The 27,599-nt window shown below is 37.4% G+C and overlaps 2 protein-coding genes across 2 annotated transcripts in view; one reads left to right on the top strand and one right to left on the bottom strand.

The window, feature by feature from the left end:
- LOC124161349 overlaps nucleotides 1–23,042 on the top strand; it is a 66,874-nt gene extending 43,832 nt beyond the window's left edge. Inside the window, exon 2 of the mRNA XM_046537664.1 lies at nucleotides 22,729–23,042. Coding sequence (XP_046393620.1) covers nucleotides 22,729–23,042 — 314 coding nt within the window. The remainder of the gene's footprint in view (nucleotides 1–22,728) is intronic.
- LOC124160692 overlaps nucleotides 1–27,599 on the bottom strand; it is a 176,598-nt gene that overhangs the window by 134,188 nt on the left and 14,811 nt on the right. The window lies entirely within an intron of this gene.

Below are 27,599 nucleotides of genomic sequence, written 5' to 3'. Positions count from 1 at the left end.
CGGCATTAGCCTGCTCTAAACGAAAGGCGCCAAGGGGACTACGGCTTAACGTCCCATCCGACGGACGGAGTGTTGCGCTTGAGATTTCCTCCACAAAACACTCAAGCAGGAATCGGGAAGTCTCTGAAAATTCTCTACCACTGCCGGGATTTGAACCCGAGCCCGCCGGATGGGAAGCCAACACTCTAGTCACTACAGCAACCCGATCCCCGCGCATTTACTCTTCATAGCTAACTTGGAGAAAAGGGTAATGCAGAATAGCGGAAATGCGTCGACTCTTTTCCTTCGCGCATGCACTCCTTCCATTGCGGAAACAAACACTTGAGGTTAGCCGAAGAATTAGAATTCCGTTTGGGGCCAGCCACGTCTGGGAGAGCATGACCTATCCACTGGAATTTCAATTGTTAAGCTTGTGCCGCGATTTATTACTCCCTTAGGAGAAATTCCATTGTTCCCATGCAAATTTACTTAAAAGTGCTGCAGTACAGGAAATTGTAGCTCATTTTTTTTGCTTTCCCGCTGACAAATGGAGTCTCATTCTTCGTTGCCCGTCCGCCATAGCAAAGTTCCCTGAAGACTGAAGAAGATAGATGACTGAAAATGTCAAGTTTTTAATGGTAATTAAAAATTTGAAAATATTTCTAAAAAGCCTTAGATGGTGTATATCAAAAAATTTGTTTTTTTTTGCATACTCTGCAACAAAAAAAAAACAGGAATCTTACATATCCCTTGTGAAATCGATGGCCTTCCAAGTGCTCACGAGTTGAAATGCAAGAATTTTGTTCCAATACGAGTTAAGCGACTCGATCTCAAGTTAGTGAGGGTGGTATTAGTACTAGCTATGGATTTCAATCAAAATTCTAAATGTTACGGAAATTTTCCTTTTCCAGAAATATAAGCTACTCTCGAGATAAATTCACCCTACCTGCAGAATATTCATTATTGAGTCCTTTATCCATTATTGAGACCTATTATCCTAAATCTCCCGCTAAATTTATAAAAATACGAGGTGTATTCAAGCTCTAAGGCCACTAATTTTTCTCTAGATTAATTTTCGAGGTACTCACACGAAAACTATGAAACTGGTTTTCTCCTCGACGTACACATTGTTTATAATGTCGACGCCATGATTCCATGGCCCCGGCAAAGGCTTCTTCGGGAGTCTGTTTTGAACACTGGAAAATCGCCTAGATAGTTTTGGTTTATTTTCTCTCGATGTTCTGCCTTCATTAAACTGTCGCAACCACGAATACATTGTAGACACATACATAACGTCATCACCACAGGTCTCCTTCAACTGTCGATGAATGCAGAAAACGAGTGGCTTTATACTGCTCTTGTAAGGAAAGCGTCGTTATTTCAAGTATTTAAAACAGTTCTTATTCTAGACGCTGTCGAAAGAGTTCTACCTGTGTTACAGGTCATCCATCTATGTCACATATTGACTAAGCATGCGCTCTCATTTTTCAACAATTCACATGTTCCTATTAGTTTCCAGTCTGGTGTAAAAAAAAACCGCGGTCTTAGAGCTTGAATGCCCCTCGTAGTTACGCACAACTATTGATTCATTTTTACTTCTTTTCATACGTTCAATCATTTACTTCTCTAGTCATTAGCACGCATTTTGGCTATGATTAGTAATAAGCGTTTCGACGCGTTTTCCCCAAAACACAAAGTGATCTCCGCATGCGAGGAGCGCCAAATTAAAAAATTTTATCGTTTGCCAGAAAGGTAAGCTATTCACAGTGTAAATTCACCTAACCTGGAGATGGATGACACGGCCTTAAGCGTATTCATTATCGACTGAATCCTCTGTGTCCCGCTTACTTTATTTATTTAAAAAAAAGGTTACACACTATCATTGACTCATTTTTTTACTTCTTTCGATACAAACAATCATTTACATCTCTTGTCATTAGCAGGTATTTCAGCCATGATTAATAATGAGCGTTATGACGCGTTTTCCCCTAACGCTAAGTAAACTCCCCATTCGAGGAAAGCCAAATTGAAAAAGTTTATGGTTTGCCTGAAATGTAAGCTACTCTTTGAATTAATTCATCTCTCCTGAACATGAATAAAACGATCATAAGCCTATTCATAATTGAATCCTAAGTCTCCCGCTTAATTTATAAAAATAGTTACGCACAATCATTGATTCATTCATTTGTTTCTTCTTTTCAAACTAAAAATCATTTACATCTCTAATCACTAGCAGGTATTTTAAGCTATGATTAATATTGAGTGTTATGACGCGTTTTTCCCAAAACGCTTAAGTGAACTCCGCATGCGAGGAAAGCCCATTTTAAAAAATTTTGCCAGCTTTGAGTGTGATGAAAAAAAACGAACCGCCTTCATTAGCGTGAGAATTTTCGAGGCAAAGACCCACCTTGCGAATACGTGCGGGAAGAAATGAGCGGATTCCGAAGCACGAAATGCACATTTCAAGAGGAAGGAAGAAAGGAAGGAATGGGAAAAACCGCTCTCTTCCTAACGCCGTTACAGCGCAGACGAGATGAAGTTGAATTCCCTACTTTTTTCTCCTCTTTCTCCCTCCTCTCTCGCTAGAGGGACTCATTTTTGTATTTTTAAGGAATGCAGAAGAAGCGTTTCTGCTCGCAGTGAGAGAATCACACTACGAAGTGGTTCTTTTTTATTCATTTTCCTTTCCTCATTCCCACAACTTCTCCAAGATGTGGAAGTTGTCTTGCCGAATGAAATAATATGGTCTTCTTTTTTTGGCCGGTGCTCGCAGACCCAGAGCATGCGTTTTCAAGCCTTTGCCATTCATCGGATTCCCGTCCCTTCCGGCAATTGTTACCTGGAAATAAGTCCACTGCCCACTGCATATGAATGTGCGTAAATGTAGATTGTGTACAAGCAAAAAAACGTGAGATATTGCTGATATAGAGGACAAAATACTGGCTTGAAAACTGCAGTTGAATCAGAGGGTAAGATGCATCCCCTTTTAAATATGTTAGCTATTAAGAGTAAATTCGAAGGATAATTATTATTTTTCAATAAACTTACTGCATTAAGCGCTTCTTTGAGAAGGTTATTTCCAATATAAATAAAAGAGGATATCTGTTTGTCTGTCCGTTATGCGTTTCCATACGGCTACACAGATTGCGGCAAAAGTTAGTACATAGGTGCATCTCATGCTTTCAAAATCCGTTGTGCTACTTTCAGTTGCGTTCGACGTAACCTTTGCGTCGTTTTCTCATTACCATTTGTTATGTCACACCATGCAACTTCTGTGCATCTGAACATCCTTCCAGGTAGGCACACCTCTTTACTCTCTCAAAAAGAAAAGATAACTTACACGATAGTACACTAACCTATAAAGCCTCTCGGTGCAAATCTTTTTGCTTGTGTATGAGTTCAAAAGACGTTGTTGGTCTACACATGAACGAACACACAACTATCAATGTTGTGGAGCGGGGTATAAGCTGATCCCGCGCGTGCTTTACGGAAATCATTCTTTCCATTGTGTGCTATTCATCATGCCTAAAAATTCTGCTATGCGACCATGAATTCCAAGTTCCAAATTTACCACTTCACTGGGTAATATCTTTCCCGAGCCACGCCGGGTGGCTGCTTGTATGATATAAAAGCTAAGCTGTCCAAACGATATAATTTATTTTCCACATTTCCAACTACACGTATAGAGGAAGAGAAAAAACAAAACCTCGGGCGTTATTCTAACTGTAGATATGTAAGGGGGAAAAAACTCGATGCCGCCCACAGAATTGTTTGGCGATAAACTGAGATTGGTTTGACAGAATATAATCTGAAACGAAAAACTAGAATGATGATATCACTTTTTCTATGAAGAATCTCATCTCGAAAGGATGTGGAGTTTTTCACATGGATTCAGGCCTCCAATCTTGTATTTCCGTGAATCCAGAGTGGCAAACCATTGGTCTACCTCGTAAAAATTATATAAATACCTACACTTTCCCTATCTTTTTTCTTTTGAATCATTTGTATTAGGTTAATTTTGAAAACACGTCCACTGCATCTGATATAAATATAATTGAATAACAATATAATTGACCTCAATTTATATCTTTTGGTAAGTATTATATAATGATTATTTAGAGACAACACAAACGAACAAATCTTTGTGAGAGACTAAAATATTTCATTCCTTTAAAAAAAACCTCGTCTTTTTGCGAAGTTTTATAGCTTCCCTCTGGATAAAGAACTCAGGTGTAGGTTTTTATCGGTAGCAAGTTAATTTTGGGAGACTCTTTGATAACTATTCACTCATTCAAGGTATTTTTGGGTCTTCTAAAATGATAGGTTAGATGACTTCAAGCGATGATGAATTATTTATGGAAAATTAAATAACATCAATGTTTATTACTCCATATTATTTACAAAAACAGACAAACAAAATATTAGGTTTAGCTACCTAGAAGGTGGACCTGTGTTTGGGATACAATCATTATATAATTATATCCCATGAATCTGTTTCAATAGTGGAATAAAGAATATGTACCAGCATCACCAAAAATAATATACTAAATTGACTAAATATATTAATACATGAAGAAAGATTTAGTGCTTTCCCGGCGAATTAACTGTACGAAGAGTATTCGGGATCGTCACTGGGTCAGAAACTGCATTAGTGCCGAAACGTCGCGACGTTTCGATGTCCAACTCGGCCATCGTCCTCAGGGCTGTGAATGAGTAACACTGAGGGTGTGTCTGGAGCGATATATATGTATACATATTAATTCGAATTGTTAACTCCTTGCACTGCATTGCAGAGGGTGAATTCGTCTCGGTTTTTGACTCGCTAAGTCACAAGCTTCCTCGCGCCGAGGTTTTTCATCACTCTTTCTCTTTAGCCTCGCGTAAACGCGTCGGATGTTGTGTGAGAAACGTTAAGGCATTGGGGCTTCAAGAGAGAATGAGCTGAAGAAGAATAAAGCTGAAAAAAAAACAGCGAAAGGGAAAACAGGCTTTTCGAGAGCTCAAACGAAACTCTTTTTACCCCATTCTTTCTCCCTCCCTCTCTTTCTCCCTTCGGTTTCCCCGGCAACCCCTCTTTCAACACCGCTCGTACCGTAGAAATTGCGGTGTTTTACCCTCTAATGAGGGCTGTTTCCGCACCTGCTGAATTCCTACTACATCCCAAGCTCTTCGCCGCCAACTTCATTTCCACGATCTCCGTCTGCAATCCTTAGAAAGACTCAAAACTACCACCTTACCATTGCCTCCCACTTAATTGCAAACCCTCGTCTCTTTCACTGCCAATTAGGAAGTACTCATTCATCTTTCGGTTCGTTAAGCGAAGAGCGTCTTTCAATTGCTCTCTGATTGACGTGCCACAGGATATAAATCTGCGTATAAGTTTTTTATGTATATTAACATTTAATTAACCGGAATTTTTATCCTTCATTTATATATGTTCTTTGTGACATTGTTTCCTTTATTACTCGTTTCATTTATGTTTGTTCCTGCTCACTCATTATTTTCTCTTTCTCTGAAATCTCTAATTGTGGTTGTAACCGTAATATTTTTATTCTTACAACCATTTTTTTCCCGTTCTGTATTTATTAACCTCATCGGCTTCAGCCTTTGGTGGGCAACGTGAAGGCAGTAATCTCTCTACCTATTTTTTTATTTTATAAAACAGCAGTTGTGATGGTAAATGCATGCATGAGGTTATTAACATAAAATTATGAGGTTATGTACATAAATAACGCTTTTGCCCTTTTTCTTAGCTATGACTATGCTTTTTCTAATATCCAAGGAAACATGGAATAAGTAATGAAGTCGACTAAGGTGCTCCACTGGGTAATATCTTCCATGAATGCCGGCGTTTCGGGGTATGCGTAACAGTGGCGCAGCGAGAGGGGGATGGGGGAATACACCCCCCTCCTCCAGAGCTCAGAAGTTTTTAAAAAGTTAATCGATTTTACGTAATTGGATTAATATTTATTTCTAGAATAGAATAAGGATTAATAAAATATTTTTAATTAATATATAGATTGCCTTTATTAGCATATACAACAAAAATATGAGAATTTAATATCCGTCAGAAATCCATAAAACTCACCATTTTGAACCATTATCTTGAAAATTTTCTGGGGGACGGCCCCAGTATTAGTTGCGCCTAAAATCCCCCTAGCCTTTATTCCTAGCTGCGCCCCTGACGAGTAGTACTCCATCCTCATGGCTGAACTAAGGGCTCGTACCCCGAAACGTCACCAGCCTTGGAGGATATCACCCGGTGGAACACCCGAGAATCCTTCACTACCAGCATACGCCGGGGAGCATCAGATATTTTTTTCATGGAACGAGTAAGTTATCTCTCTCAGGGCCAGCTGGGAAGACCTGCAGTGTACGTTATTTTAGATGTACAAGATTTAGAAAGACACTCAATCCCACCGATATGAGGCCCACCCTGTAGAACCAAGAATGTTTAAAAAGGATCATGGTAATAATTTTAAAAGTCTGGGTATTTAAACAAATTGATTATTTCTCATTTACATTGACAGTATGTTTAAAATGTCTGTTCAGCGTTAACCATAAGATGATGAAGCCTTCAACCTGTGTTAGCGTTGGCTGAAAGTTCTCGTGAGCTTAAAGTTTGACCTTAATCAGAGGATAAACAGAACTTTCACCCACCTTAAGGTACAATTAAAGGCTGCATCATCTTCCAGTTAGCGTCTACCAGAAATTATGAAAACGGCTCTCAATGCATGCGTGAAACTACATAAGGCATGTTGTGCTTAACTTGTAATCGAGTGAGAATAACTCAGAAATTTCAGTGCTTCTGTGTTGTTTGCCCGCTTTTGACTGGTTTCTGTTACTTCTCTTTGTTCATCTACCCTCCCTTCATATCCCACCCATACAATTCTGGCAGCGTCTCACTCCGACATTCTCCAACCACTACCCCTCACTACCCACTTCAAAGCTTCACTGGCTCCCGCTGCCTTCATCTCCGAAACCGTTCCGCTTTGTCATTTCTGCCTTCTCGATGAGTTTTGCAATGCGTACAATCCAACAGTATCATTAAATGACTGTGGACTAAAAATTATTCGTATTGCATTTTTCATGTGAGAGTTAGGCATATTTAAGCTTGGAACTATTGTGCCCATTCGACCCGGCTATCATCTATGAAGTTGATGATACATTATATATTTATAAAAATTGCAACCTGATTTGAAGAAAAATAAATATTTTTGGCAGATTGCATTTAATTATTTCAGTACCTCTTTTTTCAACTACAGAACTGTTTATCAAGAATCTTAATATTTTATCAACCATAAATCCTTTATTAATCAATTCATCGATAGAATATCTAGAGTTCAGGAGAAAACACTTAAAAGCACTAGAATCGCATTCGAAAGTGATGAAGAATATGCAATTTTATTAAATAAAAAGTATTTTTAAATATATTCATGGGCGTACTCAGCGAGGGGCAGGGGGGAAGTCGCTCCCCCCCCCCCAGAAGCAAAAATCGCTAAAGTCTGCAAAATCACTACTGAATTAAATCGAAAGTATTCAACAAATTTTATTTTAACTCACGAAAAATAATTTGCATTAGAATAAGCTATGTAACTAAAATAAAACTATTTTTCAAGGAAATAATCTCACTAACTAATAAAGGGCTGTTATAATTATCTTAAAATGTTGGTTTTATTCATCTTTTCCATGCCACATGTCTAAAATGTCACAGCATGGCTTGCGCCCCCCTAGTTATGATCCTGGGTACGTCCTTGAATATATTATTAACTAAATTCCATAATGATGGCTAAGTTCTAATAACACGTATCTCAAAAATCGCAACTTTTCAGGAAAGCTAAAAACAATTAATTTATTTTACTTGTGCACTGAAATTAAAAACCAAAAGTTCATAAACCTGAAAAAGAAGCATTCGTTTGCAAACGAAGAGTTGGTTTTTGCTTGTATTTTATTTTTTTAATGTCATTACACTTTGTTTAAGATACCTATCTCAAACCGGCTGAATTTGAGATACGTGTTGTTAGAACTTAGCCATCGATAAGTATTCTTGAAGATTAACTTGGCTCCCATTTTCTTGTTTTCTTGCAATGTTTGCCTACTTTCCGCACTCTATCAGTACTTCTCTTTGCTTATACTTTCTCAGTGCCTTTCACAGTCACTGCTGCTCCCGTCCAGAGAGTCGCAAATATATATACCCTCCCCCTTTCATCCCACCTCTTCACCAAACAGCCACCTCAAAGCTTCGCTGGCTCGCGCTAACTTCTTCTGCGGGACGGTTCGGCTTTGGCATTTCTGACTTCGTTAAAGAGTTCTAATGGCATGCACGGCCCTCTCGCTACAACGCTCTGTGTAGAGGCGAGCGGGGAAAAAAATTCAGCCCGTGGGGATGTTGGGAAAAGCTGAGTCGGTTGGTCGGACAAAGGAGAAGAAAAGGGCCGTTCGCAGCCGCGGCGTTGGAAAAAAAAGACAGAGAGAGGTTTTGAAAGGGATGAAAGGAAAATCCAGAGGAGAGGCTGCGAAAGAACGCCGGAGACGGGGAATTCCAGAACATGTTAATGAGTATATGAGATGTGCGTGTTCACTTAAGAAGCAACATAGTAGTGAAGTGAGACATGTTTCAGTAAATTATTTTGGGAAGAATTGTTAGCAAGTTCTGTCATAGGTATGTCTTTATTATTATCATCATCATTATTATTATTATTGCTATTATTATCAATAATATTGTTATTGTTATTAGTTTTGCTATCATATTATTGTTATTCTTCATTTTATTATTATTGACATTCTAGTTCCAGTATTAATTATATTCGAATTATTTATTATTATTAAAAGTATTCTTCATATTAATGTAGGTTTCTATGAAGAACTTAATCAGTATTCTTGCAGTGTCCCCTCACTTCATAGAATTTCTTTTTGAATTCGCAATAAGTTGAGTTTTTTTCTCTCTTTTCACCTCTATGTTTAATATTAAATTAGTATCTATGATTTAGGCCTTGCTTTCTTAACATTAACACAAATTTAAATATTTTAATAGCCTTTTATGCTGTGAAAGTATCAAAATTATGTACGCATTTTCATTTCAAGCCCTTCAAAAGGTGTGCAAAACGTTGGAAATAATTGGAAATTTGCAAGGCATACACTCCAATAGATTAATTTAATATTCGCCATAATACCCACTCCCTTTCATTCTTTCTAAAAATCCTATTCACTTCCTTCCTCTCCCTCGCTTACCCAACATTCTACCCTCTAACTCTGTTTTCAAAATCTCCTCCCCGCTAAGTACTCCCTCCATCCATACCTTCTGTACACTCCTTATCTTATCTAGAAGCTGCCTGTCCTCACCCACCATATCCAGCGCTTCGTCGTTCTCCCTCGTCTCTCTCAAATTTTCTTTCCCCAGTCTACTCCAGATCCACATCCCGAACGTCTCCATTCTTTTCTCGTCGTCCTGCCTAAGTTTTCAGGTTACATATTTCTATATAAGAATTGTAAATCCACATGTGTGTTTTCAGTGGTGCAGCTATGCAATGGCTCACGGCCTTGAATTCCCATATTCCTTCATCCTTGATTAACTTTTGCTGTGAGTTGATTTCACTTCATATCAATGTTTCAAGGAAAATTAAAGCTTTTAAAAGCCTGATGAAAGTGCACATGTCTAAAAGAAGGATTATGAGGGTCCTCTGAATCCGTACGCAAGTGAATAATTTCGATTTAAAATTATTAAAATCCACATTTTAAGGGCCTTTTGATTGAAATTAAAGTTTATTTATAAGATTGATTGTGTATTTATGTTCGACTCTTATTTGAAAATTTTACTATGAATAGTTTTGGAAATGACGATAGTTGTAAAAACGTTGACTTCAATAGTCATAAATGATAAACGGGAAGAAAAATTATCTACTTCATTGCTTAACACTTTTTTACGATCCAGTTGCCATACTCGTGATGTCTTCTTTACTTTTTTCTACTGTGGAACAAAAGAATTTTAAAACTGAAACAGTATGATGAACTATCAATGATGATACTGAGTATTCATTGGCAATGAACGATTGAATCTTGAATTGAATGAAGTCTTTAGCTTTAAGATGAAATATCACGACTTAAATTTGAATTTATTTCACGGAGACGTCTTGACGATTCTTTTTATTCATATAAGAGGCTAATTAAATGTCAAATCCCGATATGGTTATTTATTTACCAGTTTTTATGCTATAATGCCATTACTCTAGCATAATAGCCTATTTTCGTCCAGCTTAATACGGCTAGAAAATTATCGAAACCAACCCATCATGTCTGAAAATAATTACACCGTATCTGAGGGGAAAGTTTAACTGAAATTGCGATTGCTTTCTGGAAAATATGAGTGAAGATCAATTAAATACGTAATGCATCAGCCTATACCCAGTTGCATCGTCCAAATAATCTTAAAAAAAAACTCTAAATTATCAATTTCCAACCAAGCAAACTGCGTCCCCTTCGTGATGGCTCGGGTCTTTTTGAGATTAAAGAGGCAATTCCCGCTGAGGTGACGGAGAGGCGGAAATAAATATCTTTAATAACCGGAAGAGCATCGTAACTCATCGCTGCGTGGGCATCGTGCCTTTTAAATAACTGAGGGTACCCCATTGTTCCATTTCCTGGAGCGTTCAAAGGTTTCCGCAGATGCGTTAAGGCATTCTCGCTGGAGTGAATATATCCTAGTCTCATAAAATATATTGGCATCGAAACAACTCGAACAGATTTATTTGTTACCAATTTCTGCACAAAATTAGCTCATTTGCGAGACTATCCGGAAGCGCAGTCGGAAAAAACTATTTCCATTTTCTTTTATAATTGGAACATCGCTGCTTTTTAAAATTATTGAAGCAATAAAACATCTTCCAGAAAAATTAATACCGTTCAATTATACAACATATGGTAAGATTAGGTTTTGTAAAAATAATTTACGTCAATAACCTTTTGCCTTGAGTGGCGGGTTAAACACTTTAGTGCCCTTGACTGACTGTACCGAATTTCATTGTAATAGTTCATCGCTACAATACAAATATATTTATGTAAATAATATTGTAATATCCTAAGCTTAGTGAAGGAGGAATAGGTAATTTTAAACGAGTTTATAAGGCATAGCAAAAACTGTAGTGCATGGAAGAACTAAATCCTGGCCATAGGCAAACATATAACGTCGTTGATGATGTTTTAACGACGAGTTTTTTGTTTGCATTAGGAAATATTCACAACGAAATAACAATTTGCACCTACGTGGCGTTCAAGTAAATTTTTCTAGGCTTTGCTGTCTTTTGATGCATGAATGTCTACGATGGTGCAGCTGATACCCTTAGATGATGTTCCCCACATTCCCTAAAAGCGAAAGCATGTCTCAATCCCATTATTCTTCGTCAATAATGCATACATGGAGATATTTATTAGTTCCAACTAGATTTAAGGTATTTTTTGTCAGAATAGGTTTGAATGTGTGCATATTAGTGTGCTATATTTTGAAATGATCATTTGGAGATTTTCATCCCATTAAATCCGTAAAGAAAGTTGCATTTTCGATTCAATATCGCATTTTTACCTTCTGTACAGGTTCTAAAATCTCATTTAAGCTCATTTTTGTATGGATAAATTATCTGTGAACAGCTTCAACAACATTTATTATGATCGCAACAAACACGGCGGTGTAAAAATACCACAAGACGGCAGGCCAAAATAAAACGTCAACTTGAGTAAATAATGTCCTCATTTTCTATTCAATGTCAATATGTGCTTAGTTATTTGCCGAAAACCTTTTATACTTCGATGAATGACGAAAATTGTTACATAAACATTGGCTGCAGTTACCGTGTTATTCCCGCTTTTCTGATTTTATTTTTCCTACCAACCCAATAACGAGGCCAAGAAGTGTCCAACAAGGGTCTTAGGCACCTCCAGATATTTTTTTGTCTCTTGCTTCTGTGAAACCAGGGAATGGCCTGTTTTAAGGGGGGGAAAAAGGCCGTAAACTTTCGTTCTCATAGCAACCAACGTAACGGAGTGGCTAAAAAAAATTATCTTCCCTATGGATGGTTGCATTTAGCACCTGTTTTGAGTAGCATGTTAATGAGAAATAACTTAGAATATTTTAGCAACTTAATCGGTTTGCCTATAAACATGATTTAGTTATTCCATGCACTTCACGGTTACAACGTTTTTGCTTTGCCTTAGACACTCCAGGAAAATTACAGGTTTTTCCTTCGCAAAGTTTGGTCCAAAAAATAGTTTTGAGCTGACATTAATTCCATTCCCACCATTGCTTTTAAATTTACTGGCGCTTAATGGCTCTTTTTACACGGCCTTATACAATAGCTGTTCGTGTTAGATAGAATGGCAATAAATCATATGAACCAAGCTGTGTTTTTTATATGATAATTCGCCTTCTTTGATGAGTACAGCAGAAAAAAATACAAGTTCACGGTTGCCTTTTACTCTTTTCTTTATTTACAAATATATATAATGAAAGCTGGATGAATGACCTATTCGCCGGTACACTCCAGAAAAATTGAATGGTAGCGACGAAGCGAGTATGTATTCTTTTTTGCCTTGCATTTCGACCTGTTAATAACGCATTTTCAAGTGTGCGCATGCATGGAACTTGATATTAAAGTTTTACCTCTCTCGTTCTCATTGCTGTGATAAGTTCATCAGTATCCGGTAGGCCACTTTGCAAGGCATATTCACGAGTGAATGGATAGGATATGTAACACCATTATAGATATCACGTGAGAACGCTTTAATTGGATGAGTTGCGTTGTTGGAGTGAAATTGAGTTTTTGTCTCGGCTGCAGCCGACCGCATAAGCTTCGCTTGAATATCCTCTTCAAAATAAAGAAATAAGTTCGCTCTTGAGGTCTAATTTTTAAAAAAATTCATGAGCTCCAACGGGATAATATTCCAGTTTGATATATCATGCGAACCAATACTCTTAGCTTTTATCTACCCCCTTAGAAGTCTTTGAGCGTATTGTACATTTGAGAATCCAGAAGTTTTTATCCCCTAGTACGCAATGTACCAACATGCTTTATGATTTCCAAAGTACTGTGAGATTTCCTGTACACATATAATTGCTTTTTATTATGTACTGACTCATTACAGTTCAGCTTAAGGATCATTACGCTATCTCAATTTACTTTCTGATTCCAGCAATTCCTTTGAGCATGTACGGACACAGAGACACTCACGTGCATTTCACCGTAGTAGAATTCGATCTCAACATCAACCCAGACAAAAGGAAGTCCGAGTTTATATAAACACCCATGCTTTTACATTATCTAAGGAAAGCTACGTAAATCCTTAGGAGACAAGACTAGCTTAAGAAAACACCAGACGCGGGTGCCTTGGATAAATCGCGATCTCAGGCAGGCATAGCATTCGACGTAATGAGTTGCCCAGAGCACTCGTCAACAGGGCACAACACGCGGCCAATTGGAGCGCTTGGCTCAAAGTTTCTGCAACTTAAAAATGATGCGTTTTCGACCTAAAAATCGTTGGTAATTTTGGTTCTACATGAAATCACCTATCCAGGATTAAAATTTCGTGACACAATTTTTCTCCAGCCTGTACAAGGGCAGCCAATACACGGCATCAAGCACTTCGACCTGAAAACGCCAGCTGGAATGCATGAGAAACTTGTCTCAACGACAACGACGAAGCGGTGAAACCGGGAAAATGCAGCCTTCGACTTATCCTTCTCTTCCATTTGTCGTATTTCTCCCACGACTTTAGATACAGGGTCTCAGTTAACGGCTCCATTCGGCGAGAGAAAATAGATATGACACGGTTTATTTTCGTACACTGGACGGGAGGTCACTTTGCGGAATATGATTGGGGCACGTGATCGTGGTTTCCTTTTTTAACGGTTCTCCTACTTGGGTCCCCTCCTATCATTCCCCACAAAGACGCCTCCATTATCCCCCTGCCCGCCTTCCTCCCATGTCCCGTATTGAGAGACATATTCGCCCGCGGAGAGGAAGGACCCAAGCCGGACGGTCATGTCACGATCCGAGTGGATTTGATTTCCGTCGAGGGAAAGGATGAATAAAAAAAAGAATGAGTAATCAGGTACGAGATGCACGGGAAGTTTGATCAGTTATGAGGGCAATAACGGACTCTTCTTCATCTCATCTTTTTTTCTCGATTTTCCTACGATATTCTTTTTTTGTGTTACAAATGTCCTATTTAGAACTGTTTATTTATATATTTTTCACAAATAAATGAGCGAGCCTAAATTGCTACGTTATCAGTAAGTTGGGTTCCAATTTAACTATTTGCCTACGATATTATTTTCTTATTTTTATGATTTTTGAACCCTATTCGTAACTATAAATCCACGGGTTTTTAACGAATAATTGGGCAAGAATAAATTGTTACGTTGTCGATTAAAACCTAGTCAGCTGGGATAAAATCCGATTACAGGGGCAATTTCTTTACTATCTAGTAAATTTTGATAAAATTACTTCATTTCACACCTGCACCGAAAAAAAAATTCTTGTGCAACAAAATTATTGCTGATATCAATTTTTTTCGTGCTTTCTAAATAAAAACATGGCATATTAATGTAAAGTACCCGGTCCACATCTTGATTGGACTCCTTCAAACTAAAACTCTAAACCCCAAAAAATACACTTTTCCGAGTTACCCTCCCTCGCTATCACAGCTAACTACTCACAATTACTGCGCAGATAAACAAATATATGCTTGTACATAACACTTGAATACGGAGCCATCCAGCCGATGTCAGATTCACTTATACATGTACATCATGCTGTTGGATCATTAAAATGAAGCTAAGATATCATTGGTGGAGGAAAAATGAAAAAAAAAACAGTTTTAACTACAGACCATTGTTGCGTATCGCACATCATTAAAGAATTATTCTTTTTTCACCGTATCAGACAAAGCTAAACTGTCAATTTTTTTGCCATAAAGCTTTTTGTTTTGTATTGGGGAAAAAATTGAATCGAAACGCTCTGGTAGTTTCTGATTCCAAAACACTTATCGGAAACAAAAAATTAGATTGTCATTCAAAGAATATTAAAGTCACCTGCGTAATTGCTTCATCCTCTAAATAGATTGCTTTCTGATTTTTTTTTGGCCCCACATCTCGCAAAAAGAATGACTTAAACTTGCCATTGTCTTTTTTTATATCGATGGCGATCAATATAACTTTCGTCGAGAAAATTTTCCGATGGAAGTCGCCCCAATGATTTTTGAGGCTCAGATAAACACTCAGCCATTATTTCTCTAATGTGAGAGTAAGGTTCGTAAATATCCGAACAAGACAGCGTGTTTCACTGCAGAAGAGAACATAAATATTGACTTCACTTCCTCCTTAAGTAATTTAGGAATATCTGAAATATTATATTCATTATTTTATTCCATATTGGCATTTTAACCAAATTTGATGGAATTTTCTCTTACATATTCGTGAAATAAGCGACAGAACCTAATGCACTAAAACTATCGTTGGCACCCTCTCCGATATAAATCTGTAGAATAATTATAATTATATTAAAAATGGCATGTAAAATTTTAAAAGTATTTAACAAGGCATCATTATTAATCGACAGCTGTTAATTTAAACATATCGCAATGCAAATACACTCTGTAATTCTACGGTTATTTTTTTTTTTCAAATCAATTTCACTGCATGACTTTTAAGTGATGTCAATTGCGTGATTTTAAATGCAAATTCACTAGAAATGGTACCCAGTTAATGGTCAGCATCCGATGAGACTAGAAATTTCTGGTTTATTCGGTGTTTTCCTTGAAAACTACGTTCTTGGCATCAAAATATATATTTTTGGATTATTATTATTACCTGTGGTAACAACTTTTACCTCCCCAAATCTATCTATCTATTTTCTTTCAATTATTTATGAGTCGCAAGTTTTAATTGCAAAATTTTATTTTGTGTTTATAACCAGGATCACCGATGAAAAATGATCTTATAGGTAAGTGTCATTTGTATGGCATCTAGACATTTTGTGAATTTTTATGATAACAAAATCTCTTTCAGATTAACTTTCGATACATAAGTAATATACAGTAAAAATATACTAATGAAAAAACAATGGGGTGCAAATCAAATTAACAAAATTAAAAATGGAAAAAGGTTTGAAAATACTACAGTGAGGCACCACCTATAATATTTTTGTTGCTCAATATCCAGAGTTTCAAGTGCTTCAGCAAGGTATAACATTTTGTCACTCCCTTTAAATTTTTTTGGCAAACTGTTGTAAGTTGTTGTTCCCAAGAAAAGAAAGCTTCGTTTGAACAAATTAACATTCGGTTTGTGCAATGCGCATGAATCATTTATTCGTAAATATTATTGATGGGATTTATCCAAAACGTTTGTGCTACTACCACAACGAAATTAGAATGACATTAGCACCATTTCCGGCCTCGGTGGCGGAGGGGTAAAGTCCTCGCCTGCCAAACCGTAGGTCGTGGGTTCGAATCCCGCCTGGGTGAGTGATCCCTATCCAGGGCATGGATGTTTGTGTTGTACTTAGTTAATATTGAAAATCCTCGTTGTAAAAGGCCGTTATGTGCTGTTTACGGGGAAGTTGATCATAAATAAATAAATTTCGAAGTATAAGTACCTCTAGGGTAGTATCTGCAGTTTTACAAATATAGGAAAAGAGGATGAACAGCGATCTACTCCGGCTAAAGCACGAGTGATTATCTTTTTCAAATATTACGGTTGCATCTTTAACCCCTTCCAACCCAGGGATGCTTATGGAAGAAATCAAATTTCAATATTTTTCATTTTAAAAACTTGAAAAAACTCGCACTCAGTCATAATTCTTGTGGCAGCTAAATATTTCGTTATTATAGTTTATATCGCAAAATAATTCGTAGTTTAGATATTTCCTACATAGAGCAGAAAATGTATACATTTTTTTATGTTGCTTAGAAGAAACATCGGGTTATAATGGGTTAATATCGTTATCTTTTGATAATAACATGTGCTAAAAATTCATATCATTAATGGGCGTAAATATACGCTAAATGCATTTAGCACATATTTGCGCCCATTTAGGAGACAACAGACGTAATTACAAAAGTACTGTTTTGAGATAAATCTATTTTAAAGTTTTGTGCAGATAACTGAATACTTTTTAATAATATATAATATAGGAAATCATTATGGGGGAAGAAGCAGAGAGGAACTGTTAATGAAAGGATTTTGTCCTCTAGCGTGCATCTTCTAGCGGTTCAGAATGCGAGATTAATGTTTCATCCAACTTTGGGATAGCGCCGAGTCATGGCAAGGAGTAGTAACTGGTTCCACGGAAGGTGAGAGACCAGAAAATTACGTGCCGCTTGAGACGAAGCGCGAACCCACTGTTGCTTATGATTCTTCAGTCTCTCTGCCACGATTAATCCTACAGCCTCTACGCCTTTGAGGAAGTAAATTACCAGAGGTCAAACCTCTGGAGATGAGGCAACTACCAGTTGTAAGACCACTTTCATTAGTAGCAGCTAAATATTACAGGATACGTAAAGCATTGGATAGTCACTGCATTTCATGAAACAAGGTGAAGAAGCGAATAGTTTGTCCAATACAGGACAACTCGAGGCTTGCCGGTTCATGTTGCGATGCCGATTCATTCGGGACCCGAAAAGAATGTCTTCTAAATCGCTTACTTAACTAAATCTCAAAATGTGTGAGATTGTGCAATCGTATTGTTGATACTCGCTCAAAGCTCTCGTTTAATTAAGCTCAAACATGCTTCCGACAATTATAATCGCGCATTTTCGTCTAAAACAAATCATTTAATGTACTTAAAAATCCAGAGCAATGAATAAAATGTCGAGAAGGAAGGATACAAAAAGAAAAACCGTTTTCATGCTAACTGCAATATCACCCAAAAATATTTGCGTTGCCATAGCTCAGTAACTAAGGAGTTGCTACCCAATGTTTATTTACAATAAATGCTTAAAATTGCCCCACCTATCTCCTCCTAAAGTTCTGTAGATTTTTCTTGAAACCCTCTGAATTTTCATGATTATCACTCAAAATACAGCAGTATACTTCGTCGTTCGCCGCGGGCCGGAAAAATCAAAAGAATTTGTAGTGCGATTCATTTTGGGTTTTTTTTCTTGAGGGATTATATCGTATCAAGCGTATCTCCCAAAATTTCTTGGGTTTTTAAACACCCAAACCTACAACCTTGTCCTATGTAGCCGCGCTAATTCGAATATTTATGCGGCTAGCATTTTTTCCACCTTCTCCCGACATTCGAACAGTCTCTCTCCGTGTCGTAAGCAAATAACCAGGCCTCTCCGATATGCCGACCCGTTTTTTGTTCCGCTTTGCAATGGCAAAAAGCCTCCGGTCATCCTCGGATTCGGCGTGTTTAGCGAGTGGGAGGGGACGGGAGGTTGGTTTTCAAAGGCAGAGAGAGGATTGAACTACCCCTTTAAGGACAATCTCCTCTGCGGGGACTCTCCTTCTCGGATGGCATCGACCTCTCCGCATCGTCCATCCCTTATAGCCTGCCGTAGTCCCACCTCCCACCCCCATTCCCATCTATAGCTCTCTCCCACTGCCGCGGCAAAAGGCATCATCTTCCTCGCCAAGACTATCGCCACTTCCCCTCGCCTTAGCCCACTATAACCCAATGTTGCTTCAACATCAAAAATACATTTTCGGCTCTATTCAGGAAAGTTTTAAACTGCGTGTTCTTTTGTGCTGTAAATTTTAATGGCGATATACGTAGCTTACGCTTTAATTATGATTGAATAGAATATTTTCGCATTTTTAAAATGAGAAGTCTTGAAATCTAATTTCTCTCAGAAATACCTCTGGGTTAGAAAGGGTTGAAGAGATTCATCCGCGGCTTGCCGCTGTCCAAAACATAATTCTCAATCCAAAATTTGCTTTTATCGTTTAAAAACCACTCGTTTCACTTTTAATGTTCTGCCGATGCAGAAAAGCAAAGTTATAACGCAGGTGATGCCGAAAATGTATTTTCGGCATCTCCGGTTTCGTAAAATGTAGGTGAAAAAATGTATTTTAGAAACCGATTGTTGTTTTATACTGACAGTGAGTGAAAAAGTCGTAAATTTTCGTTTTCATAGCAACCAATGCAACGGAGTGGGTAAAAAATAGTCTTCTCCAAAATAATCTCCTCCTCATCTCCATAAACTAAATTACATTTAACCCCTTTTTTGAGTAAGATGTTAATGAGAAATAACTTAAGGATATTTTAAAAACAACGTTATCGTTTTGCCTCCAAGCATGATTTAGTTACTCCATTCACTAAAGGTTATGCTGTGTCTCTTTTTCCTGCATTTCGAGTCAATTTTATCCCCATTTGCGTTCAACTGCCATATTTTTACTCCAGTCTAGACTCATTTCATTATTAACTCTGAAAAAGAGCCACTAAAGATGTTCATTTTCAGCATACGTCTTATTTTACGACCTATTTTATCCGTATTTTCGATATTAGATTTATCATCCAGCTAAAAGGTTGTCCTTTTTTCACGCATCTATTCTTATCGTCATTTATCCTTACGTCTCCTCGGAAATAGCATACACTCGGGGGAATCATCTGCGCGTTATCTCGGAAAGCGAATACAATTACGTTTTCTTGAAGATTTCAAAATATCATAGTCTTGCTATAGAACTCTAATTTATGTAATTGAAATCAGTTTTCAATTTCAGCATACCTCCCAATGTATTTTAAGTATTTTATTTATTAAAAGCAATATCGCTGCATCTAATATCAATCCTCGGAAATGCGTTGAAAATGCATATCAGACACCTATAATTGACATTGACACATGTAATTATGTGCCACGTTCAAGGGACTCCAAAATAGTGTGATATTATATAAGAATCGCGGTAAATATGAAAGGTAGATTCCTAAATTGACTATTTCGAAGTTATTGTCATGTTTATGCAGCAATTTATTTCAAAATATTTACTGGAATGAAATTACTGCAGAACTCTAATTTCTATCACTGAAAATTGTAGTGTACCTCCCAATATATTTTGAAAAGTTTATTTGAAATTAAAAACAATATTGCTGCCTCTAATTTCAGTCCTGGGCAATGCGTTAAAAAATCCATATTAGGTGCCTAAAATTAAAATTTATGTTCCAAGTTGAGAAGAACTCACAAAATGTCTGATATGATATCAGAGTCACGGAAAATATAAAAGGTAAGCTCCACAATTTACTATGTCGAAGTCCATATCACATGTAAATTTATCAATTGAAGTCAAAATAGGTTTGTGAAATGAAACTACTGTAGAATTCTAATTTCTGTCATTGAAAATTGTAATGTACCTCCGAATATGTATCGATGTATTTACTTAAATTTAAAAACTATATGATGAATTTATAAGCCATGTGATCAGAAATTAACAAAGAGTCTCCTATAATATGATACACCGTAAACATAAAAAGCAGGCTCCTCAATATACTATTTCAAATTCATTACCATTCCAATGCAGCAATTGAAGTCAAAATACGTTAGCAGAGTGAAAAAGCAGTATTAAACGAATGGAGAAAGTGTAAAAATAAATTTGCTCTAATTCAATAATCTGCATTTTGTGCCCTTTAATTTTTGCTTTTAATCGTCTTGGACGTTGTCTGTTAATAAAACATTTGAAGGCAATCTGAATGTGCCCACCAGCACACAAGGACTTCTGTTGAATCCCGCAGTAGCTTCGCAGAACCTCACCCTTTAAAACTGTACATCCTGAGGAAATGGGAAGTTGCGGTATTTCGAAGATGCGAGCCGGGAGTCCAATCACTTCGGATCGTGCGTCCGTAAAACACGCTCCCGGAGAACTCAGGTAGTTAAGGGAAGGCGCGAAAGATTGCTGCGCCTGTGCATGCAAGGGATAGCTATTTTTAAATCCCTTAGCGGTATCTCCCGGAATGGGATACTGCTCGATGCTTCAGAGGGTTGATGGGCAACAGGAAAAGGGTGGTGTGGATGTTAAAAGGCATTTTACGCAGCTTGAGAAGGAAATGCGATGATGAGGCGAACCGGGATCATTAAATTATAGAGATCATGAAGAATCTAATGTTTCTAGGTTCCTGTCTGCTCTTTGTTCCTGTAAATTTCTACACGATTCCCGAAGTAGGGTGACATTCATTAAAAATTCAAGTGTTCTAAATCACTGCATCAAACAAGTGACTTAATTCGCAGTCACCCTTACAGGTGAAAAGTTATTCACACCAAGGGTCGAATTTGCCATGAAGATTCGCCTTGAATATGGCTTGGTGATGTAAATGGTAGCATACCTGAATAGCAATTGAGAGCTGTATTTGGGCTTGGTTTTACCTTCTTTACGTAAAATTTGTTAATGTATGGAAGTGAATTGGTGTTTATGTAGTATGCAAACAAATAAATTAATGAGTAAAAGTTATCGATATGATTTATGAGATATTATAATAATCTATCACTATTATTATCGGTCATTGCGAATTGGTGGCATTGAGTGCTATAGGATCGATATTTTTTTCTAAAAAATTTAAATGAAAATTGAAATACCGACGAATAACTAGAGTTTACGGCCATAATAAGCATGATTAAAAACATACGGAGTTAGCTTCCATTTGGACATTGAAAAGTGTAATCCGGAAGTCAATTTGTAAGTAAGTAAAGTAAAGCACTAATTTCTAAATGACGAGTTATTCTTTTCGGAAGTATAAGTGTCCTGTTCCCAGTTCTGTATACAATATTTTTTGTATGAAATCAGGAATCTGGTTCCCTCGGGATTCATTTTTTAGCATCAATCGCTCCCTCGCGTTCTAGCTTTCTTCGTGATGGTCGTCATCCTTTCTTTTATGTTGCTGTCCCGTACCTTAATGCCTTCTTTTTACTTAACTACGTGGGTCACGTGACCATTTAGTACGATGGCGTCACTTTCACTATCACCAAAAGGTCACTCGACTTTTACAGTGACACCCGGTGACTGAGTTTTACAGTGACAAATATCAAAAAAGTAACTACAAACTTTTAAAATTTTATGATCTTCTTCTTGTTATGATTCTCATTTGCCTCATTGTCGCAATTGCTTAAGCTTTGTAGGATACCTAAACTTAATGAGTACACTGAGGAATACACGATATCTCGAATAAAAGCTTGGATGTAAATATGACCACTTAATTGAATACATGGTTTCTTGAATATGATGGAATTAAATTCTATGATAAGGAGTTTTCCGCATGTATTTAGCGATTGCTATTCGCTAAATATTTATATAACGAAACTGGATTTAACTCAAGATTTAAAAAGCCGATTGGACTTGAAATTACCTTGACTTGGGATTTTAACTTCTTCATATGTATATTTTTCCATAATTAATAATCAGCCTAGAGAAAATAATATCTGACTGAAATGTTTAACCCTTTCTAACCCAGAGCTGCTTCTTGAAGAAATTAAATTTCAAGATTTATCATTTCTAAAGCGCGAAAATTTTCTACTCAGCCATAATTATTTTGGCAGCTACATATTTCGCCATTTAACTGTGCATCACAAAAGAACACGTAGTTTAAATCTTTCCTCAATAGAGATGGAAATGTATGCATTATGTTTGATACTTTTGTTAGAAGTAACATTGGGTTATAATAGGTTGAAGACTTTCATTTTTCAGCTTTTCTATACCGCATTCCTATCGATAACTCCTGAAGTTGCCTCGAGTATGTATTCTTATCCTGCCTTGTCCCTCATGGGCGCTGTCCGCAGATTGTGAGCTGGGTGTCGCCAGCCAGCGAAGGGAGAAGGCCTCTCAGGACCTTACGAAGCGAATTGACGCCTTTCAAAGACGAGGGCCGCCACGACCCCCGCCCCCTTGGACCTGGGCACTGACCGGCCGATACGAAGGCGTGAGCGGACAGGAGACGCCGTCTTTTGATGCCGTCCAAGAGATGGGTGCTTCTTTCCTCGATGACTCTCTAGTCTCCGCACCTCTCTCACGTGACAAAAGGTCCAACACAACGCAGTCTTTTCTTCCACCGCGCCTACCCCCCAGCCACAAGTCCCTCTCCTTCGAAAAATAAAAGAAGTATCTCTTCTCCCTCCTCATCGGCGCGAAAAGGGCGTGACGGCCGTGATTGCGTGCTCTTTTGTGTGCAGAAGCGAAGCTGCCTCGGTGAGACGTGCGTTGGATTCGCCCACGCGTCCGTGAGACGCAAGAACCTGTGTCAATCACGATTTAGCGAGATATCCACGTTCAGGGAGGGAGTTCATCGAGTGTATGTATCGATTGCGACTTGAGTAACCTTTGTTACTCATTATGGGTTTCGCCTGTAAATGGTACCATATTTCCATCAGCCGCCGGAAAACTGACTCTGCATGGTCTAAATGGTCGAAAAACTATAATTCTCCATTGTTATAAAATATGATTTTGTTACAGTGAAATGTCTTTATAACGAAAGCCAGTGGAACGAAATATTCAGTATAACGAAATTATTATCCGTCCGGTTTAACGAAATTTCCCGTGGAACGTATTTCCCGTATAACGAAATTTAAGTTTAACGAAAGTATTTCGGCGGTCCGTAGGATTTCGTTACAAAGACAATTCACTGTATTTATAACAAATAAATAATTTTAGAAATTTACTGAATGAAGTCGTAATAATCGATAATAACTAAGATTTATTTTTTTACATTTATAAAAATAAATTTATTATATAGATAATTATATTAAAGCATTTGAATGTCACCAGACTTGCTGAAAAATTTTACATTGACGATACCAATTGGGAAACTAGAAATTTTAAAATGTTGTGATCTTCATATTTAGATTCTTATTTGCATAGTCGTCGCATTCCTCAAACGATACAATATTCCTAGGCTGAGTAATGAGTACTCTGAGAAATGCATGACCATTCGAATGCTTGGATGTATAAATGACCACTATATTGAATAAATGATGACTTGAATGTTCTACAATTTACTGCGATGATCAGGAGTTTTCCGCGTGTACTTATTTGCTATTTGAGAATGAATACCTGATGAATACCTGCTTTCTTCCACTGATTCATGAGTACCTACTTAGTAGGATATACGGTAGCCAAATGAATATATTAGTAATTACATCAATGGATCAGTACTCGGATGAATACGTACATATCTTCTAAATTAATAAAAACTTGCATTAGTACATGGCATCTTATTTGAATGAAGAATTACGCCAGGACTCGAATGATTCCGTGGTTGTTTCTTCCTTCAACTTAGATGGTCAGCGGGGCAACTGGCGAAACTGGATTTAATTCAAGATTTTAACAGCCAAATGGACTTGAAATGAAACTTTCACTTACTGCAATAACAAACAAGGTGGAAGCTAATCAAAAGTACAGGTGTCTCAAGTGTTCTTTTTTGTGATACTGCACTCCTAAGGAAGCGTGTATGTAAAAATTGTAAAATACGATAAAAATTAATATTGAATTTGTAGTTAAAATAATATTTTCGTTCTGGCATCTTGTCTCTTGGTGCTTTTCAAATTTTTTACCAATGACTGCTTTCCCCCGCTAGCTAAGCTGCTAACTAGTGATCAGATGAACACCAAGCCATAGGAAGGACCTCCGTCACTTATTGCGGGTCTTTTTTCAGAGCAAGCCAAGAACGATGCTGTGAGTAATGACCAAGCATGACGGCAAGAATACCTCTCTTAACCGCTTATACAAAGATACACGTTTTTCTTTGGGCCTATGGACGCACGCTCATCCGAAACGGGTGAGAAAAACGTATGACTTGGTCAGTAAAAAAATCCAGAGTAGGTACTCTTCTTTCTTAAATTTGCAACTTACTAAAATCAGCATTTGTAACTTCCCGTGATTGTTCTTGAATTTCCTGAGCGTTCGCCGGTGTTATAATAACAATAAACCTTGAGAAAAAAAAGTCAAAACTTGTTAGAAAAAGATGAAAAGAAATGCTAAGATCGCACACAATATATTCCATGCATAATTCATATGCTTACGGTGACTGAATAAATTGAATTGAATTAAATTGAATTGAATTCAGACTTATTATTACTTTTGACGTAAATTTTTTTTGTTGATAACTAATTAAATTTCTTAAAATTATTTTTAAATTTTGAAGCGTCCATCAAACGCGATTAAGCCAACGAAGCTCCACAAAAACAATATATTCTCTCCACGTGACTTCATTGTATTCAGCTTTTATTGCTGTCAATGTAAATAATGATTTTTTGTAATATTTAAATAATCCATCATCATTAGTATTTATTACTACGCATTGCTGATATTAATTTGCATGCTATCGATATTATCCATGTACAATCATAAGTGACAAATTAAGAGAAGGCGAAAGTTGCAGCCGTTGATCACATAAATTAAAACAGCAACAAAACGTACTCGACCTGTGAATCAGCCCGAGTTCATACTTTTCAAATTCTACGAAAATCGACAATAAAATAAAACTGCTGAACTGCTGTCAATTAACCCTGAAAAAAAAATCTTTTGATTTGGCTACAGTTCGAAACCGGATCTGCCAAAAGTTCACCAATCTTTTCCAAATCAAAATTCAAATCAACCAAAACTTTTGTCTATTTATAGTTTTGTCCAATTATATTGACTCGAGAGCGGCCAAACCTTACGGGTTCGTAATTATGAGTTTGAAATAACATATACTTCATGTATAATTTACGGTACTTTGGTCGATGTGGTAAAAGTTGTCGAATATGAAATAAGTAATAAAAGAACAAATTTTCCACTATTTCACATTCTATTTGTCTCGAAAATGATGCTGCACATCTAAACTGGTCGTCTAATTCAATACTTATAAAAAATTGGTACTTCGTTATTTTATTCGCCCTTAGATCATATTTCAGATACTGGTAATATTTCAAGTATAGGTAGATTTTGATAGTGTTATTCTGTAAGGAAACAATGATTGGAAAGAATACAGCACTAAATGGAAACATAAAAGTTTTAATACTTACAACTCCTAAGATCATATTTCATAAAATAGACTTACAACGCGAAATAAATCACTCAATAATGTTCCACAAAAACTTTTATTGTGCCAACCCTGGGTTTTAACAACTATATTTAGCTAATTAATAATGACTATATACAGTAGCTAAAACCCAGGGTTGGAAGAATAATTTTTGTGGAACATTACCAAGTGATTAATTTCGCGCAATAGATATGTGGTTCCACCAAGTGAAGCCTGTACACTTGATGTATATAAAATAGACTTGTTTTTCACGAAGCATCACCCGAATCTCGGTAAGAGGAATGATCCACTTCGAAAGGAATGAAAAAATGTTTGATTCCGTTTCAAAGGGCCGCTATTTCCACGGCCTCATATGAAGATGTCTCCTTCAACAATCAGCTGTTCCCATGGCTGTCGTTCCCATGGAGAGAAAGGGTCACGTCTTTTAGTGTATCGAGAGGGGTGGAGACGGAAACGACAAAAGTGGCACGACTCTTTAAGGGCTGAGAATACTGGAAGGAGCCGGAGGACGCGTTATAGCGAGAAAGAGATGGAATTCTCGGCATTTCCAGTAAATCGGAAGACCAATGGATGGATGATCCTAGGAAAATGGACGGAGCGTGAAGTCTGGAGGAGACGCGGAAGTCGAATTTTGATGGAAGGTGAGAACTGGGATAGAGAAAAATACTTGAGAGACGAGGAGCGATAGCGAATAGTTTTTTCTCGATGTAAGTGACATTTTGGGGTCCAGATTTGTGCATATGCGCAAACAGGAAAAATTGAAATGAAGAGGGCGTCATGGCGCATTTTTGTGGCATGCGGCGCGCGCCGGTGACCACGCCATCCAGCGCCCAACCTCTTCGGCGCGAATAAATCACTAACGTCCGGAAGAAACACATGTTTTTATCAGCTGAGACGGTGGCGGCGCCCATCTGTAATCCTAGAGATTAACCAGGGAATTTTCTAGAGCTAGAGGTTTTTACATGCTTCCTTTTAACTGATTGACGAATTATTTAATTCACTAGACAATGGAGCAAGGTAATTTGGTACCTTATTCCTCAAATACACAATTTACTTTCATGTTTTCTCCGCATTTATCCGGGAAATGAACTTACCTCGCTGCTTACATAACTATTTTTTTGAAGATGGGCAATGTATCTTCCATTTTTCATGCACCACTCGCTCAGAATATCAATTCGAAGGTGGTTTTGGATGCATGAGCGCAGTGCGTATTAAGACTAAGCATTAGGCGTGGAGTGTAACATATTAAGGGACCGAAAGATTACAATCTGGGACCATTCGACTAAGCCTAGCGCTCTACTTTCAGCACTACCACGCAGTCCATTATTAAATCGAATACCTCTTTCCAATATTATCTGCGAGAGATACGTTATTAAGAACTATAAGGATCTAGAGGTTCTAAAAAGCTGAACAGGTACTGACTTCGGAATGGCGATCGAATTTCTTTTGGGTGGCGGGTGTACCTACGAAGGGTTACCACGCTTAGATTTAAGTGATTGGAAAATTGTCTAGTTCACTAAGGGCCGATTTTGTAATGTCTGGTTAATGCTAACTACAAGATGATGCAGCCTTCAACTGAACGTGGAGATGTTTTAAAATTTCAGGTTAGCTACTTTTTTAGATCTAACTTAAATC

Source organism: Ischnura elegans, chromosome 6, assembly GCF_921293095.1.
Source record: "Ischnura elegans chromosome 6, ioIscEleg1.1, whole genome shotgun sequence".
Classification (NCBI taxonomy): Eukaryota; Metazoa; Arthropoda; class Insecta; order Odonata; family Coenagrionidae; genus Ischnura; species Ischnura elegans.
The sequence above is the reverse complement of the archived record's forward strand: the minus strand, read 5'-3'. Positions and strand labels throughout refer to the sequence as shown.